Source organism: Aethalodelphis obliquidens, unplaced genomic scaffold (genome assembly GCF_003676395.1).
Source record: "Aethalodelphis obliquidens isolate GAN/ISIS:26980383/991018 unplaced genomic scaffold, ASM367639v1 scaffold1, whole genome shotgun sequence".
Lineage (NCBI taxonomy): Eukaryota > Metazoa > Chordata > Mammalia > Artiodactyla > Delphinidae > Aethalodelphis > Aethalodelphis obliquidens.
Window position 1 is genome coordinate 68,859,537 of NW_020837945.1, and position 20,136 is coordinate 68,879,672.

Here is a 20,136-nt window from a genome sequence, read left to right on the forward strand (position 1 = left end):
ATTTACAATACCATCAAAAAATATATAAATATTTCAGAATAAATTTAACCAAGGGGATAAAATATCTGTACACTAAAAATTATAAAACACTGATAAAAGAAATTGAAGACACAAATAAATGGAAAGATATCCTGTGTTCACGGATTGGAAGAATTAATATTGTTAAAATGTCCATACTACCCAAAGTGAACTATAGATTCAATGCAACTCCTTTCAGTATTCCAATGGTGTTTTTTATAGAAATAGAAAAAAAAAATCCTAAAATTCACAAACACAAAGGACCCTGAAAAGCCAAAGTAATCTTGAGCCAAAAAAACCCCCCAAACAAACAAAATACAATGCTAGAGGCAGTATACTACCTGATTTCAAAATATACCATAAAGCTTCAGTAATCAAAACAACATGGTACTGGCATAAAAACAAACATATAAACCGGTGGAACAGAATAGAGAACCCAGAAATAAATCCACACATTTATGGTCAAAAGATCTTTGAAAAAGTTGCCAACAACACATAATGGGGAAAGGACAGTCTCTGCAATGATGGTGCTGGAAAAAACTGTATATTCACATGTTGAAGAATGAAACTGGACCCTTATTTCATGCCATGTAAAAAAATCAACTCAAGGTGGATTAAAGACTTAAAATATAAAATCTGAAACTGCAAAGCTACTAGAAGAAAACATAGGGAAAAAGCTTCTTGACATTGGTCTGGGCAAATTTTTTTGGATATAACCCTCAATGAACAGGCAACAAAATAAAAAACTGACAAATGGGATTGCATCAAACTAAAAAGTTTCTGTGCAGCAAAAGAAACAATCAACAGAATGAAAAGACAACCTACCTAGATATCTGCAAATAATATATTTGATAAGGAGTTAATATCCGAAATATTGATATATGAGGAACTCAACTCAATAGCAAGAAAACAAATACCAAAACAGAAAATGGACAAAGGACCTGAAAGGGCACTTCTCAAAGGAAGACATACAAAATGACCAACAGGTATATGAAGAAAGCTCATCACTAATCATCAGGGAAATGCAAATCAAAAACCACAATGAGATACCACCTCACACCCATCAGAATAACTATTACAAAAATACCAAAAGATACCAAGCGTTGGCAAAGATGTGGAGAAAAGGGAACTCTTATACACTGTTGGTAGGAATATAAATTGGTATAGCCATTAGAGAAGATAGTATGGAGGTTCCTCAAAAAATTTAAAATAGAATTACCGTATGTTCTAGTAATGCCACTTCTGGGTATACATCCAAAGGAAATGAAGTCAGTATCTTGAAGAGGTGTCTTTACTCCCTTGTTCATTGCAGTATCATTTACAACAGCTAAGATACTTAATCAACCTAAGTGTTTGCTGATGGATAAATGGATAAAGAGAACATGATACACACACATATATTATCCAGCCTTAAAAAAGAAGGCTGTCATTGCAACAATGTGGGTATACCTGAAGGACATTATGCTAAGTGAAATAAGCTAGGCAAGAAAGAGAAATACTCCATGATCTCACTCATAGGTGGAATCTAGAAGAAGTCACACTCATAGAAGCAAAGAACAGAATAGTGGCTGCTTAGAGCTGTGGGATGGGGAAAAAGGGGAGATGTTGGTCAAAGAATACAAAGATTCAGTTGTGCAGGATGAATAAGTTCTGGAGAACTAATGTACAGTATGGTGACTGTAACTAATAATATTATATTATATACATGAAATTTGCTAAGAGAATAATCTTAAATGTCCTCACTACGAAAAAAAAAGATAACTGTGAGGTAACAGATATGTTAATTAGCTTGAGTGTGGCAATCATTTAACAATGTATATTTATATTGAAGCATCACACTGTGTATTGTAAATATATATAATTTTTATATCTCAATAAAGGTGGAAAACAGAAAAATTTTTATGATTTTCAGGTAAAAAGAAAAAATACCTTTTTTTCCTTTTGGCTGCGTTGCATCTTCATTGCTGTGCATGGGCTTTCTCTATTTGTGGCGAGCGGGGGCTACTCTTGGTTGCGGTGCATAGATTTCTCATTGTGGTGGCTTCTCTTGTTGCAGCGCACGGGCTCTAGGCACACGGGCTACAGTAGTTGCAGCACGCAGGCTCAGTAGTTGCAGCACGCAGGCTCTAGAGCACAGGCTCAGCAGTTGTGGTGTACGGGCTTAGCTGCCCTGCGGCATGTGGGATCTTCCCAGACCAGGGATCGAACCCGTGTCCCCTGCATTGGCAGGCAGATTCTTAACCACTGCGCCACCAGGAAAGTCCCCAAAAGACAAAATATCTTAAAAGGGCAAGATATTAGGTTGGTATCAGACCTCCCAGGAGAAACACACAAGCAAGGTCGAGTAAAGAACATAATGAATGTCAAACTGGAAGTTCTGGCTAATGCAGTAAGACAAGAAAAAGAAATAAAGTATACAAATTGGAAAGGAAGAAACAGAACTATCTTTATTCATAGATGGCATGATTATCTATACAGATCTACCCAAAGAATCTACCAAAAAACCTCCTGGAACTAATAAGCAAGTAGAGCAAGGTTGCAGGATACAAGGCCACTACATAAAAAGCCAACTGCTGTCTTATATGCCAGCAATGAACAACCAGAATTTGAAAAAAAAAAAATTTGTAATAACATCAAAAAAAGGAAATACTTAGGTACAAATCTAACAAAATAGGTACAGGATTTTTACGTGGAAAACGTCAAAACAATGATGAAAGAAATCAAGTAAGATCTAAATATATGGCGAGCTAGTCCATGTCTGTGGACTAAAAGACTCAATATTGTTAAGAGGTCAATTCTTCCCAACATGATTTATAGATTCAACACAATATCAGTCAAAAATCCTAGGAAGCTACTTTGTAGATATTAACAAACTGATCCTAAAGTTTATAGGGAAAGTCAAAAGACCCACATAATACTGAAGAAAAAGAAGAAAGTTGGAGGCCTTATATCTATTACAACCAAGACAGTATGGTATTGGAAAAATAACTGACATTTAGATCAACAGAACAGAATAGAGAGCCCAGAAATAAACCCATGCAAATATCTGATCTTCAACAAAGGCACAAAGACAATTCAATGGAGAAAGGATAGTCTTTCTAATAAATGGTGCTGGGACAACCGATGTCCATATGTGAAAAAGTGAATCTAGAAACAGACTAGACATTTTTCACAAAAATTAACTTGAAACAGATCACAGACCTATTTGTAAAGTGTAAAGCTATAAAACTTCTGGAAGAAAACAGGAGAAAATCTATGTGACCTTGGGTTTGGTAATGAGTTTTTAGATACAACACCAAAAGCATAATCCATGAAAGAAAAAAATTCCTTCATAAAAGCAATTTTTTGGTTTTAAGCTGGTTAAGTGTAAAGTTGGTTGGTTTTAAGTTAAACTTTGGTTAAGTTGGACTTCATTAAAATTAAAAACTTCTGCTTTGTGAAAGAGACTATTAAAAGAATGAAAAGACAAGTCACAGACTGGGAGAAGATATTTGCTAAACATACATCTGATAAAGGATTTACATCCAAAATATAGTAAGAATTTTAAAATCTCAACAGGAAAACAAACAACTCAATTAAAAAGTGGGCAAAAGATGTGAACAGAAATCTCATCAAAGAAGGTATACAAATGGCAAATAAAAATATAAAAAAATGTGCACATCATTTGTCATTTGAGAAATGAAAATTAAAATAAAGGAAACTCGGACTTCTCTGGTGGTGCAGTGGTTAAGACTTCAAGCTCCCAATGCAGGGGGCCTAGGTTAGATCCCTGGCCAGGGAACTACATCCCACATGCATGCCGCAACTAACAGTTCACATGCCACAACTAAGGAGCCCGCATGCCGCAACTAAAGGAACCCACGCGACGCAACCAAGGAGCAGGCGAGCTGCAACTATGGAGCCTGCCTGCCATAACTAAGACCCAGCACAACCAAATAAATGAATATTAAAAGAAAAAAATAAAGGAAACCACTGCATATATACTATGATGGCTAAAACCCAAGGTAGCAACTGCTGGTGAGGATGCAGAGCAACAGGAACTCTCATTCATTGCTGACAGGAATGCAAAATGGTGCAGCTACTTGGAACAGCTTGGCAGTTTCTTACAAAAGTAAACAGTCTTGCTATATGATCCAATAATTGTGCTACTAGGTACATATCAACTGATCTGAAAATGCAAAAAAAAATTTTTTTCCCACACAAAACCAGCACACAAATATTTACAGCACCTTTATCCATAACCATCCCAAACTGGAAGCAAACTAGATATCCTTCGATAGGTGAATGGATAAACAAACTGTACATCCATACAGTGGAATATTATTCAGAAATAAAAAGGAATGAACTTTCAAACCATGTGAAGATATGGATGAATCTCAAAAGCAGATTGCTAATTGAAAGAACGCTGTGAGGCAGGAACTGTTATTAAAATACTAGTGGAAAGATGTTCACTATGAATGAAGAAGAAAAAATTCCTTTCCTAGGAAAGCTGTACAAAACTATAAAAGACATACTACGTCATACAGATATTCCAGATATTCCAAAGTGTTCTTGCTTCCTTCATTAATACACTATTTAGCATTCAACTCCTGCTGTGGAATCATACATCAAAGAATTCTTTTGCTAAACTTTCACTTTTTGGCTCCATGCAATTAACTCGGTCACTAGATGGTGTTTCCAGCTTTGCTGGACTAATCTTGCTTTTGAAGCTAAGAACATAAGTGGAAGGTTTACTGACTTCAGACTGTCACAAACCAGCTGACCAGAGATCTTCTGAAATACTTTCTTTGTCTCTAGCTTTTCAATTAAGCAAATTAAGGTAATTTTTAATTTTAGAGATACCCTGTGCCTATAATTAAGAAATATTTATGAGATAATCTCCAGGGCAATGCAGGAAGTTTCAGCTTTTTGTTACCTAAAATATTAATGATCAAGGCATGAGAGAGCGATGGAAAAACATCCACTTCTCTTTTCTCTCTCTCTTTTCAGTTTCAGCTATTGATTCATTACTATTTTTATTGGACGTCCTCCAGAGGTCCTTACCTTCAGAGTGTCTCCTTACTAATACAAGGGTGCCATCTAGTGATGGTCATGGGTAAATGTATGCCATAGAAAGTGTGTGTGTCCATCTCCCACCCCAATTCAGTTTTCTGCTGGGGCTTTCAAGATGCATTGAGAAAGCAAAATAAACAAATGGAACCTAATTAAACTTAAAACCTTTTGCACAGCAAAGGAAACCATTGACAAAACGAAAAGAGAACCTACTGAATGGGAGAAAATACTTGCAAATGATATGACTGATAGGGGTTAATCAAAATATATACACAGCTCATACAACTCAACATCAAAAAAACCAAACCAGCTGATTAAAAAATGGGTAGAAGAACTCGAGACATTTTTCCATAGAGGACATGCAAATGGCCAACAGACACATGAAAAGATGCTCAACACTGCTAATCATCAGGAAAATGCAAATCAAAACCACAATGAGATACCACCTCAAATCTGTCAGATGGCTATCATCAAAAAGAACACAAATAACAAATGTTGGCAAGGATGCGGAGAAAAGGGCAGCCTTGCACATTGTTGGTGGGAATGTAAATTGGTGCAGCCACTGTGGAAAACAGAAGAGGTTTCTCAAAAAACTAATAGACCTACCATATGATCCAGCAATTCCACTTCTGGGTATATATCCAAAAACCCCCCAAAACACTAATTTGAAAAGATACGTGCACCCCAATGTTCATAGCACCATTATTTATAACTGCCAAGATATTGAAGCAACCTAAGTGTCCCTCCACAGATGAATGGGTAAAGATATGGTATACATATACAATGGAATACTACTCAGCCATAAAAAAGAATGAAATCTTGCCATTTGCAGCATCATGTATGGACCTGAAGGGCACTATGTTAAGTGAAATAAGTCAGACAGAGAAAGACAAATACTGTATGATATCACTTATATGTGGAATCCAAAAAATGCAATAAACTAATGAATTTAACAAAAAAGAAACAGACTCACAGATATAGAGAACAAACTATCGGTTACCAGTGGGGAGAGAGAAACAGGGAGGAGCAGGATCGGGGTTGGGGATTAAGAGGTACAAACTATTGATACCATGTATAAAATAAATAAGCTATATGGATATATTGTATAGCACAGGGAATATAGCCAATATTTTATAATAACTATAAATGGAGATAACCTTTAAATTGTGAATCACTATATTGTACACCTGTAACATACAATTTTGTACATCAACTATACTTCAATAAAAAATGCACTGAGAGGGCTTCCCTGGTGGCGCAGTGGTTGAGAATCTCCCTGCCAATGCAGGGGACACGGGTTTGAGCCCTGGTCTGGGAAGATCCCACATGCTGCGGAGCAACTAGCCCCGTGAGCCACAATTACTGAGCCTGCGCGTCTGGAGCCTGTGCTCCGCAACAAGAGAGGCCGTGATAGTGAGAGGCCCGCACACCGCGATGAGGAGTGGCCCCCACTTGCCGCAATTAGAGAAAGCCCACGCACATAAAAGAAGACCCAACACAGCAAAAATAAATAAATAAATTAAAAAAAAATGCACTGAGAGGGAAAATGTACTAAATCTATCAATACTATACTTGAAACAAGTTTCCTAATTCTCATACATAGGTATATTTAAACATCTAGCGCATCCTCCTTTTCTATTATTGCCCAGATAACTGACCATCTCTGAAGCTACTTCATAGTTAGTTTCATGGAATTTCAGATCATCCAGCTGAAAGGAATGTTAGAGATTATCTATTATCTAGTCAAACTCCTACTTCTTCAGATGTGAAAACTAATGCCCAGAGGGAGGATGCCTGACTTGCTACACAGCTAGTAGTGTTTCCAATGGGGTTGGTTTGCCTTAGCTTGGTTCCTGATGGACTGGAAAACAAGATAATATTACCTTACTGAGAAGATATTTTAAAATATCTCAGTAACAAGCTTCCATTCAAACCAAACCCCTAGCTGTTCCTGCAAGAATGGCAAAGGGTAAAATTCCCTGATCTAGGCTCTATTCATGGCTTTCCCTTTTCCAACTGGGCACAGAAACCCTCAGGGATTATGTTTTGCCCACTAATAATCAATGGAAGAGCTGCTACAGCTTACTGAGTGCTTGCCAGGTGCCAGGCAGTGTGCGTGAGCTCTGGGTAAGCCCCTCACCTTCCCTGCTCAGGCACGTTGGGCTCCTGATGAGCATATGCCCTATTTGTCCCTTCCCTTCATCTCAGTACATTCAGTCACAGCCAGGAACAACTTACGGAGCTGGATGTTCCAGGCAAAGGGACATTTTATGTACAAAACCATGGAGTGTGAAAATGCAAAGTTTATTCAGAGAAAGTGGCTGAATCTTTGGGTATGAGGAGCAGAAGATGCAGGTGCTAAAACTATCTTTCTTTCCTCTTCTCTCTCTGTCTAGAGGGGAGGAGGCAAAATGTGATCAGGAGGCAACAGAATAATCAAAGCGCCAAAGTAGAGGGAGACTAAGCTAGACTGGTCTGAAGGGCTTGGCTGATTTGGGAAAGATTATGAACATGGTCTTGGTAGAGTTCTGGTGTCGGGATGCTGGGAAATGACTGTACTCAATAAATGACAAAGACAGAATAGCAAGGAGTTGACCAGGCCTCTAACCTCCCCACTGCACCCAGACAGCCCACTGCACCCAGACAGCCCTCTAGGCAGCAGACACAGGCCGGCCTGCTGGGAAAGGTTAAGTCCATTTCCCCACCTCAAAGGGCATCTCCTTCCCCTGTCAGTACTACCACTAAACATGCCCCCAGGCAGAAAGCAACTTCTGAATCTAAATCTGCACCATTTTGTATTCTGTAAGCCAGGAAAACTGGCTTGGGGAAATGGGTCCCAGGGTTGAACACACTAAGAACAGGGTGGAAGAGAGCCAGCAAGGTCCATGTGACCCTGTGTCAGTTCCCACTAACAAAAGGGGACATAGATCTCAGGATCAGAAATTTGTACTTTGGGAATATGGCTATTTTTATACTGTTTGTACTTTTGATACTCATTTCCTTTTTGTTCTTCCTCACTTTTGGTAAAGTTCATTTAAAAAATGTCAACTAAGCTAAGAGGCACCAAAGAAGGCAGTTTTGTTTCTGTGCCCGGCCATACCCATGAGGGCTGGGCGCAGGGGTGAAAGCAGAATTCCAGGTGAGCAAATCTGGGGGAATAACCCCTTTCCTCCACAATGCTTTCCTTCCAGAGTTCTCTTCTGCTGCAACACGGAAGGTTCTGGGTCTGGCTTTAGTAATATGTGAGGGCATGTCCTTCACAATATTGCACTGTAAATGAGTAATAAAAGCTTGAACCTCTGGGGGGCCGGGGAGGGGGGGCGGATGGGAGGAGGCGTTGCAGTTTGGAGAGGATTTAGTTCATTCTCACTGGTGGGAGGGATAAGATTTCTGGTAGGAGACTGGGTCTTCTGGTGCTTGTCTCTCCGGCAGCTGCCCCTTTCCTCCCTGGCACCATTTGTTACTTAATAAAATCAGTCTGAAGCCATATGCTACCTATTAATATTAGGGTGATTACAAATTTCTTAAAATTAATTGTTAAGAAATAATTAAGTAAAAGGTATCATCAGTTTACGAGAGGAGTGCACGCTGGAATGTACAGCAAATATTTGAAACTACAAATCTAGGATACCTCCGTGAAAGGGCTTCTGTCCTTGTCTGTTGATGATATCAGAGTGCTAATACTCAACTTCAGACATAATACCCTCTGGGCTATGACTGAGCTCCTGTTCTACAGTTTTCAATCAAGAGAACTTCCAAAGTTATTTATATTGACAGTATAATTTCCAACACAAAGGTTCACCAAACACACAATGTTACATCTTATTAAGAGTATCATCAGGGGCTTCCCTGGTGGCGCAGTGCTTGAGAGTCCACCTGCCGATGCAGGGGACACGGGTTTGAGCCCCGGTCCAGGAAGATCCTACATGCCGCGGAGCGGCTGGGCCCGTGAGCCATGGCCGCTGAGCCTGCGCATCCGGAGCCTGCGCTCTGCAACGGGAGAGGCCACAACAGTGAGAAGCTCGCGTACCGCAAAAAAAAAAAAAGAAAAAAAAAGAGTATCATCAGTTCTAGTCTCTCTACCTCTAATTTCTATCCCAACAAAGTGGGGTAACCATACTCTGGAGTTAGCTGAGAACTACCCATATCCAATATGCCTCTTCCACAATCTAATCTTGAGCACAACACAGAAAAACAGGTAATACTTCTTTCAGTACAAACTGTACCATGTGGTTAAAGAAAACCACAACTCTTCTTTGCAGTCTTGTAAAAGACATGTCTCAACTGGGTTTTTAAATTCTCATTTCCAAAAAGAAAAACACTGCGTAAATAAAAGCATTATGAATTTTGGTCTGAGGGCTGCGACCACAGTATTTAAGAAATCTTATCCCAGAAAAAGACAAATACTGTTTGATCTCACTTGTATGTGAAATCTAGGAAACAAAACAAAAAACAAAACTCATAGATACAGAGAACAGACTGGTGGTTGCCAAAAGCAAGGGGTGGAGGTGCGGGGAACGGGTGAGGGTTGTCAAAGGTACAAACTTCTAGTTATAACATAAACAAGTCCTGGGGATGTAATGCAGAGCATGGCGACTACAGTTAATAATATTGGATTGCATATTTAAAGTTGCTAAGAGAGTAGACCTTAAATGTCCTTATCACAAGAAAAAAATTATAACTATATGAGGTGATGGACATTAAACTTATTTTGGTGATCATTTAACAATATATACATATACCAAAGCCTTATGTTGTACACCTGAAACTAATACAATGCTATATGTCAATTATACCTTAATTAAAAAAAAAATGTCCCCAACATGTGCTCAAAAGGGCTATCACTTGTCCCCTTTCCCTCCCCGCAAAAGAAATCTTGTTCCTGCATTATCAGTGGAGAGCAAACAACCCACTTTAAAGAAGTTGGGGCATGGAAACCCATTTGGAAGGACAGAGGCCTGACTTTCTTACAGAAATGAATCCCTCACGTGGAATTTTAGTTTACTATTTCTGGAGGCTATTTTTGCCAAGTTGCATTGTCACAACCATGGACAAGAAGCAACTCCAACCCATACTAACAACAGGTGGCCCTGAAGCACTCACTTACACAGAAATTACAATTTAGGAAAAATAAGAATATGGAAGAGTTACACTTATATAAATCTAAATATGGAACATTACATTAGGGACAGAATAAAACTTTTAACATTCTATGACATTATTATTGTTAATAATAAGAACTATCATTTTATTGGGCAATTTTCAACATTGCTATATCTTAGACATTAAGCTAAGTGTTTCTCATGTGTGTCCTCTCGTGTTTTCACAACAACCCTAGAGGTAGGTATTATTATCCTCCTTTTATTGAGGAAGAAATGAAGGCACACAAAAGTTGAGTTACATCCTGAAAGTAACAGCTAGTAACTAACCCAGGTCTGACTGAGGTCTAGACTTCTCATCAACAATATGTAAACTAAAGACATCTCAAGGCATTAAAACAAGTTTCTAAAAGACCAAGCTATCACAGTGAAAGTTTCAGAAAGCCACAGGAAAATAAACCATCATTCCAAAAGTAAACTTAAGTTGTATGAGTAAAAAAATAAAGGGTTGCCTTTACGCTAATGCTAGAAACAGCCTATTTATTAGTATTCTTACTGATTTTTTTAAGAAACTGAAAACATTTTGAAACAAGTTTCAGAAAATTTCACCAGAATTTAGTAAGATTATGATCAAATGTTCACTGAGCTCCCACTAGGAGCCATGAACTGTTAGGTGCTGGGATACAGAAATCAATAGGAGACAGTTCTCATTCTTAGAAAAATTCAGTGATCTTGGTGGGAGATATAGGTATAGTGACAGACCATAATACATTGTGGAAAGTGTGAGAGCGAGTTGCAGGGTATTACAGAAAAGTGAGGAATGGTATGTAATCTAGCCAGAGGGTGGTAGGAGAGTTTACTGGGGGAAGCTGCCAGCTGCAGGGGATGGGCTACCACTCCGGCAGAGCACAAAGCCTGGGCACAGACCAGAGGCAGGAAGTAGTGCAGTAGTATGGGGGGCCGGGGGGACACAAGAAGGTCAGGGTTGCTGAAACACAGAGTGGGAGGCAGGGAATGGACATAGGTAAGGCTAGGGAGGTGGGCAGGGTCCAAATCATGAAGATGTTTAAACCAGCGAAGGGTTTTAAGCATGGAAGTGACATGCTCAGAATCATCCTTTAACTCAATCCCTCGAGGACTGTAAGCATGGATTTGGAGGCACACAGCCACAGGTTCAACTTCTAGCTCTAGGGCTTATTAGCTAAGTGAACTTTGGCAAGATATAAAACCTTCTAAGCCTCAGTTCTGTCAACCGTAAAATGAGAAGTAAGTAGATTATGAATGTAAAGCACTGAAACATAGTAAATGCTCTTATTATAATGATCGCTCTTATTATTACTAATATTAATATTATAAACCTACAAGTTCAGGGAGTGGGATATGGGAGTCCAGATGAGACATACTCAGACCCTGAACAGGGCTGGAAAAAACAGGACAATCTGAGAACTATTTAGGAAACAGAATTGAGAAAACCTGATGACCACCTGGCTATGGGAGTATGGGGAAAGGAGAGGAGACATCATGGATGAGCACCAGGTCTAGAATGGGTGACTGAATGGATAGTGGTTGGAAGCTGGTGGAGCACCTGACAAGAAGAAGGAGGCTGCTGAGGAGAAGGAGGTGTACATCCAGGAGTGGACATCCAGGAGCTCATGGGGTGAGTCTGGAGTCTGGGGTGCAGGTGTGGCTTGGAGTTAAAGAACTGAGGGTCTTAAGTACCTCAACCCATGAGAAGGGAAGAGATCACCCAGAGGGCCTGTTCAGGCAGAAGAGCAGTGTGCTGGGCCAGATACTGGGAACACCCACAATTAAGGGGCAAGGGGAGAAAGAAAAGCCCCCAAAGAAAGAAAAGAACCACAGAGGACCAGAAAAGCCAGGAGGGCTCAGTCTGATGTAAAATAAAAGAACAGGATGTCACAGAGGGGGTCATCAGTGGTACCCAACGTAGTTGAGAAGTTCAGTAAATTCCAAACATTAAATTCCTCAGAATTTAACAGAAACTCGTGCTGATTTTAGACCAGAGGGCAATTTTAGTAGGACAAGGGGTACAGAAGCACAGCTGCTGGGTTAAGGTATAAATGGGAGCGCGGAAGTGGAAAGAGTATACCAGAAATCTGGTAAAAGGGATGAAGAGGACTTATGTAGTAATAAGGGAGGAAGGCAGGGTCAAAGGTTAGGTTAAAAATTATTTTTAGGATGGAGCATTCTGAGCATTTTGTGAGCTGAGAAGGAAAAGGCAGATGACAAAGGGTGATGATGCAAGAGAAAGAATCACTGATGGAACAAGGTTCTTGAGAAAATAAGAAGGAATTTTAAAGTATCTCTTGTGTGTCAGGCACCAAACCAAGACCTAGGGACACCTGTCCACAAACCATCAGAGGGGAGTGTGACATAGATGCTACTCCTCGGAGTGCATCCTGCCAGAGGCGCTCAGAGGGGCGCCCATCTGAGTGTGGCTTTCCTGAGCCTGAGCCTGTGCCTGTTCACCTCTCTGCTCCCACCACCCACCAGTGTCTGGCCCCACCTGGTAGGCATTCAATCATGTTCTTGGTATGAATGAATACATATACTTGTCAGAAACTTTATTTCCGGGGTAGAAATTTTATAGAGGCATGAGAATATATTCTAAGACAGATAAAAGGAATTTGTGTATTAAAATACAAGGCAATATTAATTAAAATAATAATACACATGCTTGGAAAACATGCATCTAAGAGCTTTGTACGGAGGCAGCTAAAGGTTAAGGGGGGGGGAGACTGGGGGCACAGGGTTCAGTCATATGGAGAAGGCCTGAACTGGTTCCAGAACTCTCTCTGGCTGAACATATCCCCCAATCTACAAATTTAAGCACTTAAGAAGGGACAACTTTTTCACCTCAAAACTCTAGATAAAGGACTAAAAAGGAAATGTATGTAAGATTATTCACTAGCTGAAACCCATTCACCGTAAAATAAAGTCAGTCAGGTGGGCTCTGGCTCAGACTGGCCAGGTCCCAAGTGAGGCTGTGCCATTTACTGGCTATGGGACCAGGTCCCTTAACCTTCTCTGGGAAAGCAGACCCCACGACAAATGAGTCTCCAAGCTCCTTTCAAATCTCTTGCTTAAAGGTGCTAAAGCAGTTTCCTAACCTTCTGAATCACGTTCCTCTGAGAATCTATGAAAGCTATGAATTCTACCCACCTTCCCAAGCAAACACAGACACATCCATACAAAATTTTGCAAATCATTTGAGAAATCTCTGATTGTAGACCTCCTCCTAGTGAGAAAATAGCCGAGGTGCAATTCTTTATAAGGAAGATGTTTGTCTTCCTTAAAAGTAATAGAGCCCAGGTATCATAGTGATCCCTTTAAGGCCCATGGTGGAGAGTTTGCTGTGTGTCCACCTGAACCGTAAGTCTCCTCATCTCTGAATTCCCCAGTGCCCCGAATATAGTAAGTACCCACTTAATTTATCCATTATGTTGATCAGGGCCATAATGGTTTGAATGCATAGTTCTGGAGTTTTCAGACTTTTGGTGCTTCTCAGTGAGTAGCAACTTCAAATCCTCCCTTGGAGAGACAAGTCCACATGCACAGCAACCGCTATGGGTTTACTCCACAGGGTCTATCAACTTTCCAAAATTGATTTCTGCTTAGAGGAGTCTAGCCGCCCCAGACAAGAAGCTATGCCTTAGTTCCAGAGCAGAATTTGATGACCCTCCGCATTCCCCAAAGAGGAATCACATTGTATCTGCTTTTAGCAGACATCTCTCACATTGATATAACCCTTTGTACTTGTACATTCCAATCCCTCTCACATACATTAAATATTCATTTGAGAGGTAGGCAATATACGCAGTACTCCATTTTAAAAAATAAGGAAAGAGAGTATAACATTTAAGTAATCAGAGAGGGCTTTCAACAGAGCCCAGCACTCCAAGTCACATTTTTATAAATATGCCAGGTGTTTGTCTATTTACCCTTGTACTGAGAAGGCAGGAGAGGCCTCTTTAAATTGACAGAGAAAAATAGCCATGGCATTTAATAAAGTGTTCAGTGATAACATCTAAATAGTACCCATGATTTTAGAAACCAAAAGCCAAAGCAATTTTATATATAATGATTAAATAGGTTAGTTTTTCAATGTTCAGTAAGAATCTAATCAACCTATCATTCATGACTTAAAAAAAGAAAGCAGAATCCACTCTACATAAGTTGGGGGGGAATTCCATACTCACCTACTGCACAATGTAAAATCTAGAGAGAAAAAGGGGGGAAAAGAGGATTAGTGAAGATCAATAATATTATAGTTTTATTTCATACAAACTAGCCTTTCAGAAGAATAGAGCAGTGTCTGCCAGCAATATTGAATTCGAAAAATGAACGTTCAATTTTTAAACTTGGCTACAGACTATTTAAAAAAATGTAAATTCTTGTTCAGTTTTTTGTTTATTCATTTTTAGTTTGTGTATCTATGGAAGATTTCCTAAGGAATAAATCTTACCCAGTAGTTTAGCAAATGTCAAGGACCTCTTCTATAATACATCAAATGGTAAGAGCAGCCAGTGTACAACAACTCCCATGTCCCATTTGTACAGAACAGAACTATCACAGACTATGGAACACAAGATCAGAAGAGCCTTTTCCTACCCGGCAGGCCCTTCAATGCAGACATTTATTCTACAAAGCTCTACCCTTGGACCCCATCTTATCTCATTCTGTGATCTCATTATAGGGTATTCCCAGTCTAATCTCTAACCCCAGATTTCTTTGAACTCCAGGCCCACATTCCTTTGGACATCTCCATCTAGGTGTACCAGCAGCAACTCAAAGATGGCATGCGGGCTTCCCTGGTGGCGCAGTGGTTGAGAGTCCGCCTGCCGATGCAGGGGACACGGGTTCGTGCCCCGGTCCGGGAAGATCCCACATGCCGCAGAGCGGCTGGGCCCGTGAGCCATGGCCGCTGAGCCTGCACGTCCGGAGCCTGTGCTCCGCAACGGGAGAGGCCACAACAGTGAGAGGCCTGCGTACCACACACAAAAAACAAACAAACAAAAAAAAAAACAACAAAAAAAGATGGCATGCTTCAGCAGGAAGCTCACCCCTCCTTTCCTTCATACCTACCATGCCTCTTGATCACCAACCCCCCCCCACTCTCAGATTCAACTGCTCTTTCCTTTCCTTCACTCCCAAGTCAAACAGGTTTCCAAGTCCTGCCAATGCTTTTGGCATGTATTCCCCAGTTTTTTATTTCCAGCGCATGGGTGAGACTGCTATCTCCTCTCCATCTCAATGGCCATCTAACCAGCCAATTAGGTTCTTCCAAATCCCCTTCCAATTCATCCTGTATCTGGCACTGCTTTAACCTGGGTGGTGGTAGTAAAGAAGTAATTTGAAGCCATCTACAAGGTTGATTTAATGACCAAAGCTTTTCTGGATGATAAGACCTAACAACTATTGCAGTGCATTTTGGAATACATTTCTCAAGCCGTCATTGTGTTGTTTGAAACTAACAATAACCCTGGCAGATGGGCAGGACAGATATCTCTACTTGCAGATGAGAAAACGAAGGCTTAGAAACACTGCTCAGCTTCACCAAGGTAGTAAGTGATGTAGCGGATCAAGAACCTAGATTTTATTCCTACTATACTGCTTTTTGTATCATTTCACTGTACATTAGTTATACCTGAAAAAGCTATAACTTGACAAGACTTAGCTCTATCTAAAACATGCCTAGCGACTTCCCTGGTGGCTCAGTGGTTAAGAATCTGCCTGCCGCACTTCCCTGGTGGCACAGTGGTTGAGAGTCCACCTGCTGATGCAGGGGACACGGGTTCGTGACCCGATCTGGGAAGATCCCACGTGCCGCGGAGCGGCTAGGCCCGTGAGCCATGGCCGCTGAGCCTGCGTGTCTGGAGCCTGTGCTCCACAACGGGAGAGGCCACAGCAGTGAGAGGCCCATGTACCGCAAAAAAAAAAAACAAAAAAAAAACAAAAAAAAGGAATCTGCCTGCCAACGCAGGGGACATGAGTGCCAGCCCTGGTCTGGGAAGATCCCACATGTCACGGAGCAACTAAGCCCGTGCGCCACAACTACTGAGCCTACACTCTAGAGCCCGTGTGCCACAACTAGTGAGCCCATGTGCCACAACTATTGAAGCCTGTGCACCTAGAGCCTGTGCTCCACAACAAGAGAAGCCACCACAGTGAGAAGACTGCACACCACAATGAAGAGAAAAGCCCACACGCAGCAATGAGGACCCAATGCAGCCAAAAATAAATTAAAAATAAAAAAAAAATTAATTAAAAAAAAAGAATCCGACTGCCAATGCAGGGGACACAGGTTCGAACCCTGATCCAGAAAGATCCCACATGCTGCAGAGCAACGAAGCCCGTGTGCCATAACTACTGAGCCTGTGCTCTAGAGCCTGCGAGCCACAACTACTGAGCCTGTGTGCCACAACTACTGAAGCCCGTGTGCCTAGAGCCTGTGCTCCGCAACAAGAGAAGCCACTGCAGTGAGAAGCCCGCTCAATGCAATTAGAGAAAGCCTGTGTGCAGCAACAAAGACCCAACGCAACCAAAAATAAACAAAAAAAACCATGCCTAATAAGACTCTGTGCTCAAGTCTATGATTTCACTAAGTTTTTTCTGAAGGGAGGAGGATGTGGGTGGCTTGGATTAAAAAAAAAAATCAAGCTGCACAAATATGTCGATAACTGATAAAAGAATTACCAGACTGCAAATCTTATATTTTTCAAAAGAAAACACTGCTAAGAATCTCAAATGTGTGAATATTACAAGATAAGCCAAACCTCCTGCTGCAAAGTTGAGGAAAACTAAGATACGTGCTGATTGAAATGAAATGGAATGAAAGATGAGTGATGAGCATCCTTTGAGACAAGACAGATGATAGTGCCTAGATAGAAAACCTATTCTATTCATGTATGTGGCAAGACATCCAGGCTGCTGATTTACAATAGGACACTGCAGGAAAGGATGGATAACCTTAAGGCCTATCATGTCTTCTTTGTGTGACAGAACAAATCTTAGTCCTATGAGACCCAATCTCCCCTTTTTAATCACATATTTTATAATGCCTCCTTTACTAAATATAAAATTCATAGATGATATAACTTACTTGCACAAAAATTAAAACAAATAAAGTGTCCTAACCAATATGTAAAGAAGAAATAAAAAGTAGTTTATTTAAAAAAATATGTATTTCCACAGATAAATGCTTGGGGACACAATGACATAATGAAGCAGTCAGATATATGTATCAACTTATGATGAATAAGTTTGGATTTAAAAATAAGAATACAAGAAAGCACTTTGGATAAGAAAAGGAAAATAAAAGAACAGAGGTACAGACCAACCCTAGAATAAAAACAGTATTAAGATAATAATGGACATAGGGGAGTAATCTTAACTGAAGTTAAAACAACACGGCAAGTAAATAACAAAGTAGAGAAAATGAGGAAGTACCACATTATCACAAATGAAGCTAGGTCTTATTTATTTGTAAGTGTGGTGTCAAAATAATCCCCTAGATTATGTCATGGGATAGGGTAGGAAGAAAGTATCACAGAAAACATCCTTCTGCTTTGAAATCCCACTGGGACATACAATCTGTGCCTGGTCTGTAAAAAGAACTTGGAAACAATATTCTCTGAATGGTGTGACAAGGAAAAGAAGATGGATTAGACAAAAAAAACCATAATGCAAAATGTGATAAAGTAGTTGTTTAACTGTGGATAGTTTTAGGAAAAAACTGAACTGTAGTGATTCAAAAAAAGGCAGTATAAAATATTATTAAAATAGTTATATTAAAGAAATCGAGGGGGCTTCCCTGGTGGGGCAGTGGTTAAGAATCTGCCTGCCAATGCAGGGGACACGGGTGCCAGCTCTGGTCCGGGAAGATCCCACATGTCGCGGAGCAATTAAGCCCGTGTGCCACAATTACTGAGCGTACGCTCTAGGGCCTGTGAACCACAACTACTGAAGCCTGTGCGCCTAGAGCCTGTGCTCCACAACAAGAGAAGCCACCACAATGAGAAGCCCATGCACCGCAACAAAGAGAAAAGCCCACACGCAGCAATGAAGACCCAGTGCAGCCAAAAATAAATAAAAAAATTTTTAAAATTTAATTAAAAAATAAATCTGCCTGCCAATGCAGGGGACACGGGTTCGATCCCTGGTCCAGGAAGATCCCACATGCTGCGGAGTGACTAAGCCCATAGGCCGTGACTAGTGAGCCTGTACTCTAGAGCCCATGGGCCCAACTGCTGAGCCCACGTGCCATGACTACTGAAGCTCACGCACCTAGAGTCCATGCTCCCCAACAAGAGAAGCCACTGCAATGAGAAGCCCACGCACCACAACGAAGAGTAGCCCCCACTTGCCGCAACTAGAGAAAGCCCGCACGCAGCAACGAAGACCCAATGCAGCCAAAAATAAATAAAATAAATGAATTCATTAAAAAAAAAAGAAATTGAATGAGATCCCTGCATTTCACGAGTCTCCATTAACTTAAAGTCTGAACAGGAATCTCAATCTGTTCCATATTTTAAATCAAAAATTTCATTGCTTTTGCAGTTATAACACTGTTGCACTGAAATCCTTTTCAACTAAATATGCAAGCTGGAAATGCTATAATGTTTACAGAACAGAATGTGCAGAGTGAACAAATTACTCAAGTATTTTGAGATGATACCTTTATTTCACTTAAGCTCCCTATTCATACCAACTGTGCTAGGTAGAATCCTAAAGATGATTCCCTAAGATTCTTGTACCTTGGTTATCCAATCAAACACTAAACAAGGTACCACAGGGCGGGAATTTTGCAAATGTAATTAAAGTCCGAAGTCAACTGATTTTAAGGCACAGAGATTATGTGGGTAGGCCTGATCCAACCAGGCCAGCCTTTTAAAAGCAGAGAGTTTTCTCCAGCTGGTGGCAGAAGAGGAACTCAAAGATATTCAGGGAACAAAAGATATTCAATATGCCATTTCTCACTTAGAAGATGGAGGAGGCCATGTGCAGGGACTGGAAAGCAGCCTCTAGGAGCTAGGAGTGACCTCCAGCTAATAGCTAGTAAGGAAATGGGACCTCAGACCTACAACCACAGGTTAAGTGGATTCTGTCAACAAGCTGAATAAGCTTAGAAGCAGACTCTTTCCCAGAGCCCCCAGATAGAAGCCAACCCAACTGGCACCTTAATTTCAGTCTTGTGAGACCCTGAGCAGAGAACCCAGCCAAGCCCAGTTTCTGACTTATAGAACTGTGAGCTAATAAATGAGTGTGGTTTTAAGCCACTAAGTTTGTGGTATTTTGTCATGCAGCAAGAGAAAACTAAGACAATGACCTTCTTCTAACTTAATAAGCTTTTTGTTTAATTTCTCGTGAAGATTTTTTAGTATGAATATGTACTACAAAACTATCAATTTATATTTGGAGAGGGATCAGCCCATGGTATATACAAAAGTCAGGGGGAATACAGACCTCCACTGCGTTGGACTGTCTCAGACAGCGCAGGACATCTACTTATAGCACCCCCATTCATTGTGGCAATCAAAACACCCTCTCAGTTTTCTAAATCGCACTCTAGAGGGGTCACACTGCTCTTGCTGAGATCTACTGAGAATTACTGAACTAAAATAAGCATACCTCATTCAGAAGACTTGCCATATTCAAAATCCCCCTTGAAAATATGTCACAGTGCTAATGATCCAATGTCAGCTGCTAGGAGAGTTCACGCGGTTGAATGCTCCCCAATGTGTCTGCCACCAGTGTCTGTGTTCCCTGGGTGAGCCCCCCTTCCCCAGCCTCTCCAGGAGGCTCCCCAAAGCCAGCAGGAGACTGGGGCATGAATGGAACTGGTAGAACTTGTACACAGGCAGCCAGGCTCCAGAGCTGGTGCTCTTAACCACTACATGTATTATTGATTTTGAGATCTGTGCCTTACAAACCATAAATATTCAGAACT

The 20,136-nt window shown here is 40.7% G+C and overlaps 1 protein-coding gene across 2 annotated transcripts in view; it reads right to left on the minus strand.

Moving 5' to 3' along the window:
• HACD2 (3-hydroxyacyl-CoA dehydratase 2) overlaps positions 1-20,136 on the minus strand; it is a 91,750-nt gene that overhangs the window by 56,644 nt on the left and 14,970 nt on the right. For both annotated transcript variants that reach the window (XR_003432835.1, XM_027106609.1), the window contains exon 3: positions 14,387-14,405. Coding sequence is in view for 1 of the 2 variants with exons in the window: in XM_027106609.1 (XP_026962410.1) it covers positions 14,387-14,405 (19 nt within the window). In the remaining variant the exon portion in view is untranslated. The remainder of the gene's footprint in view (positions 1-14,386; positions 14,406-20,136) is intronic.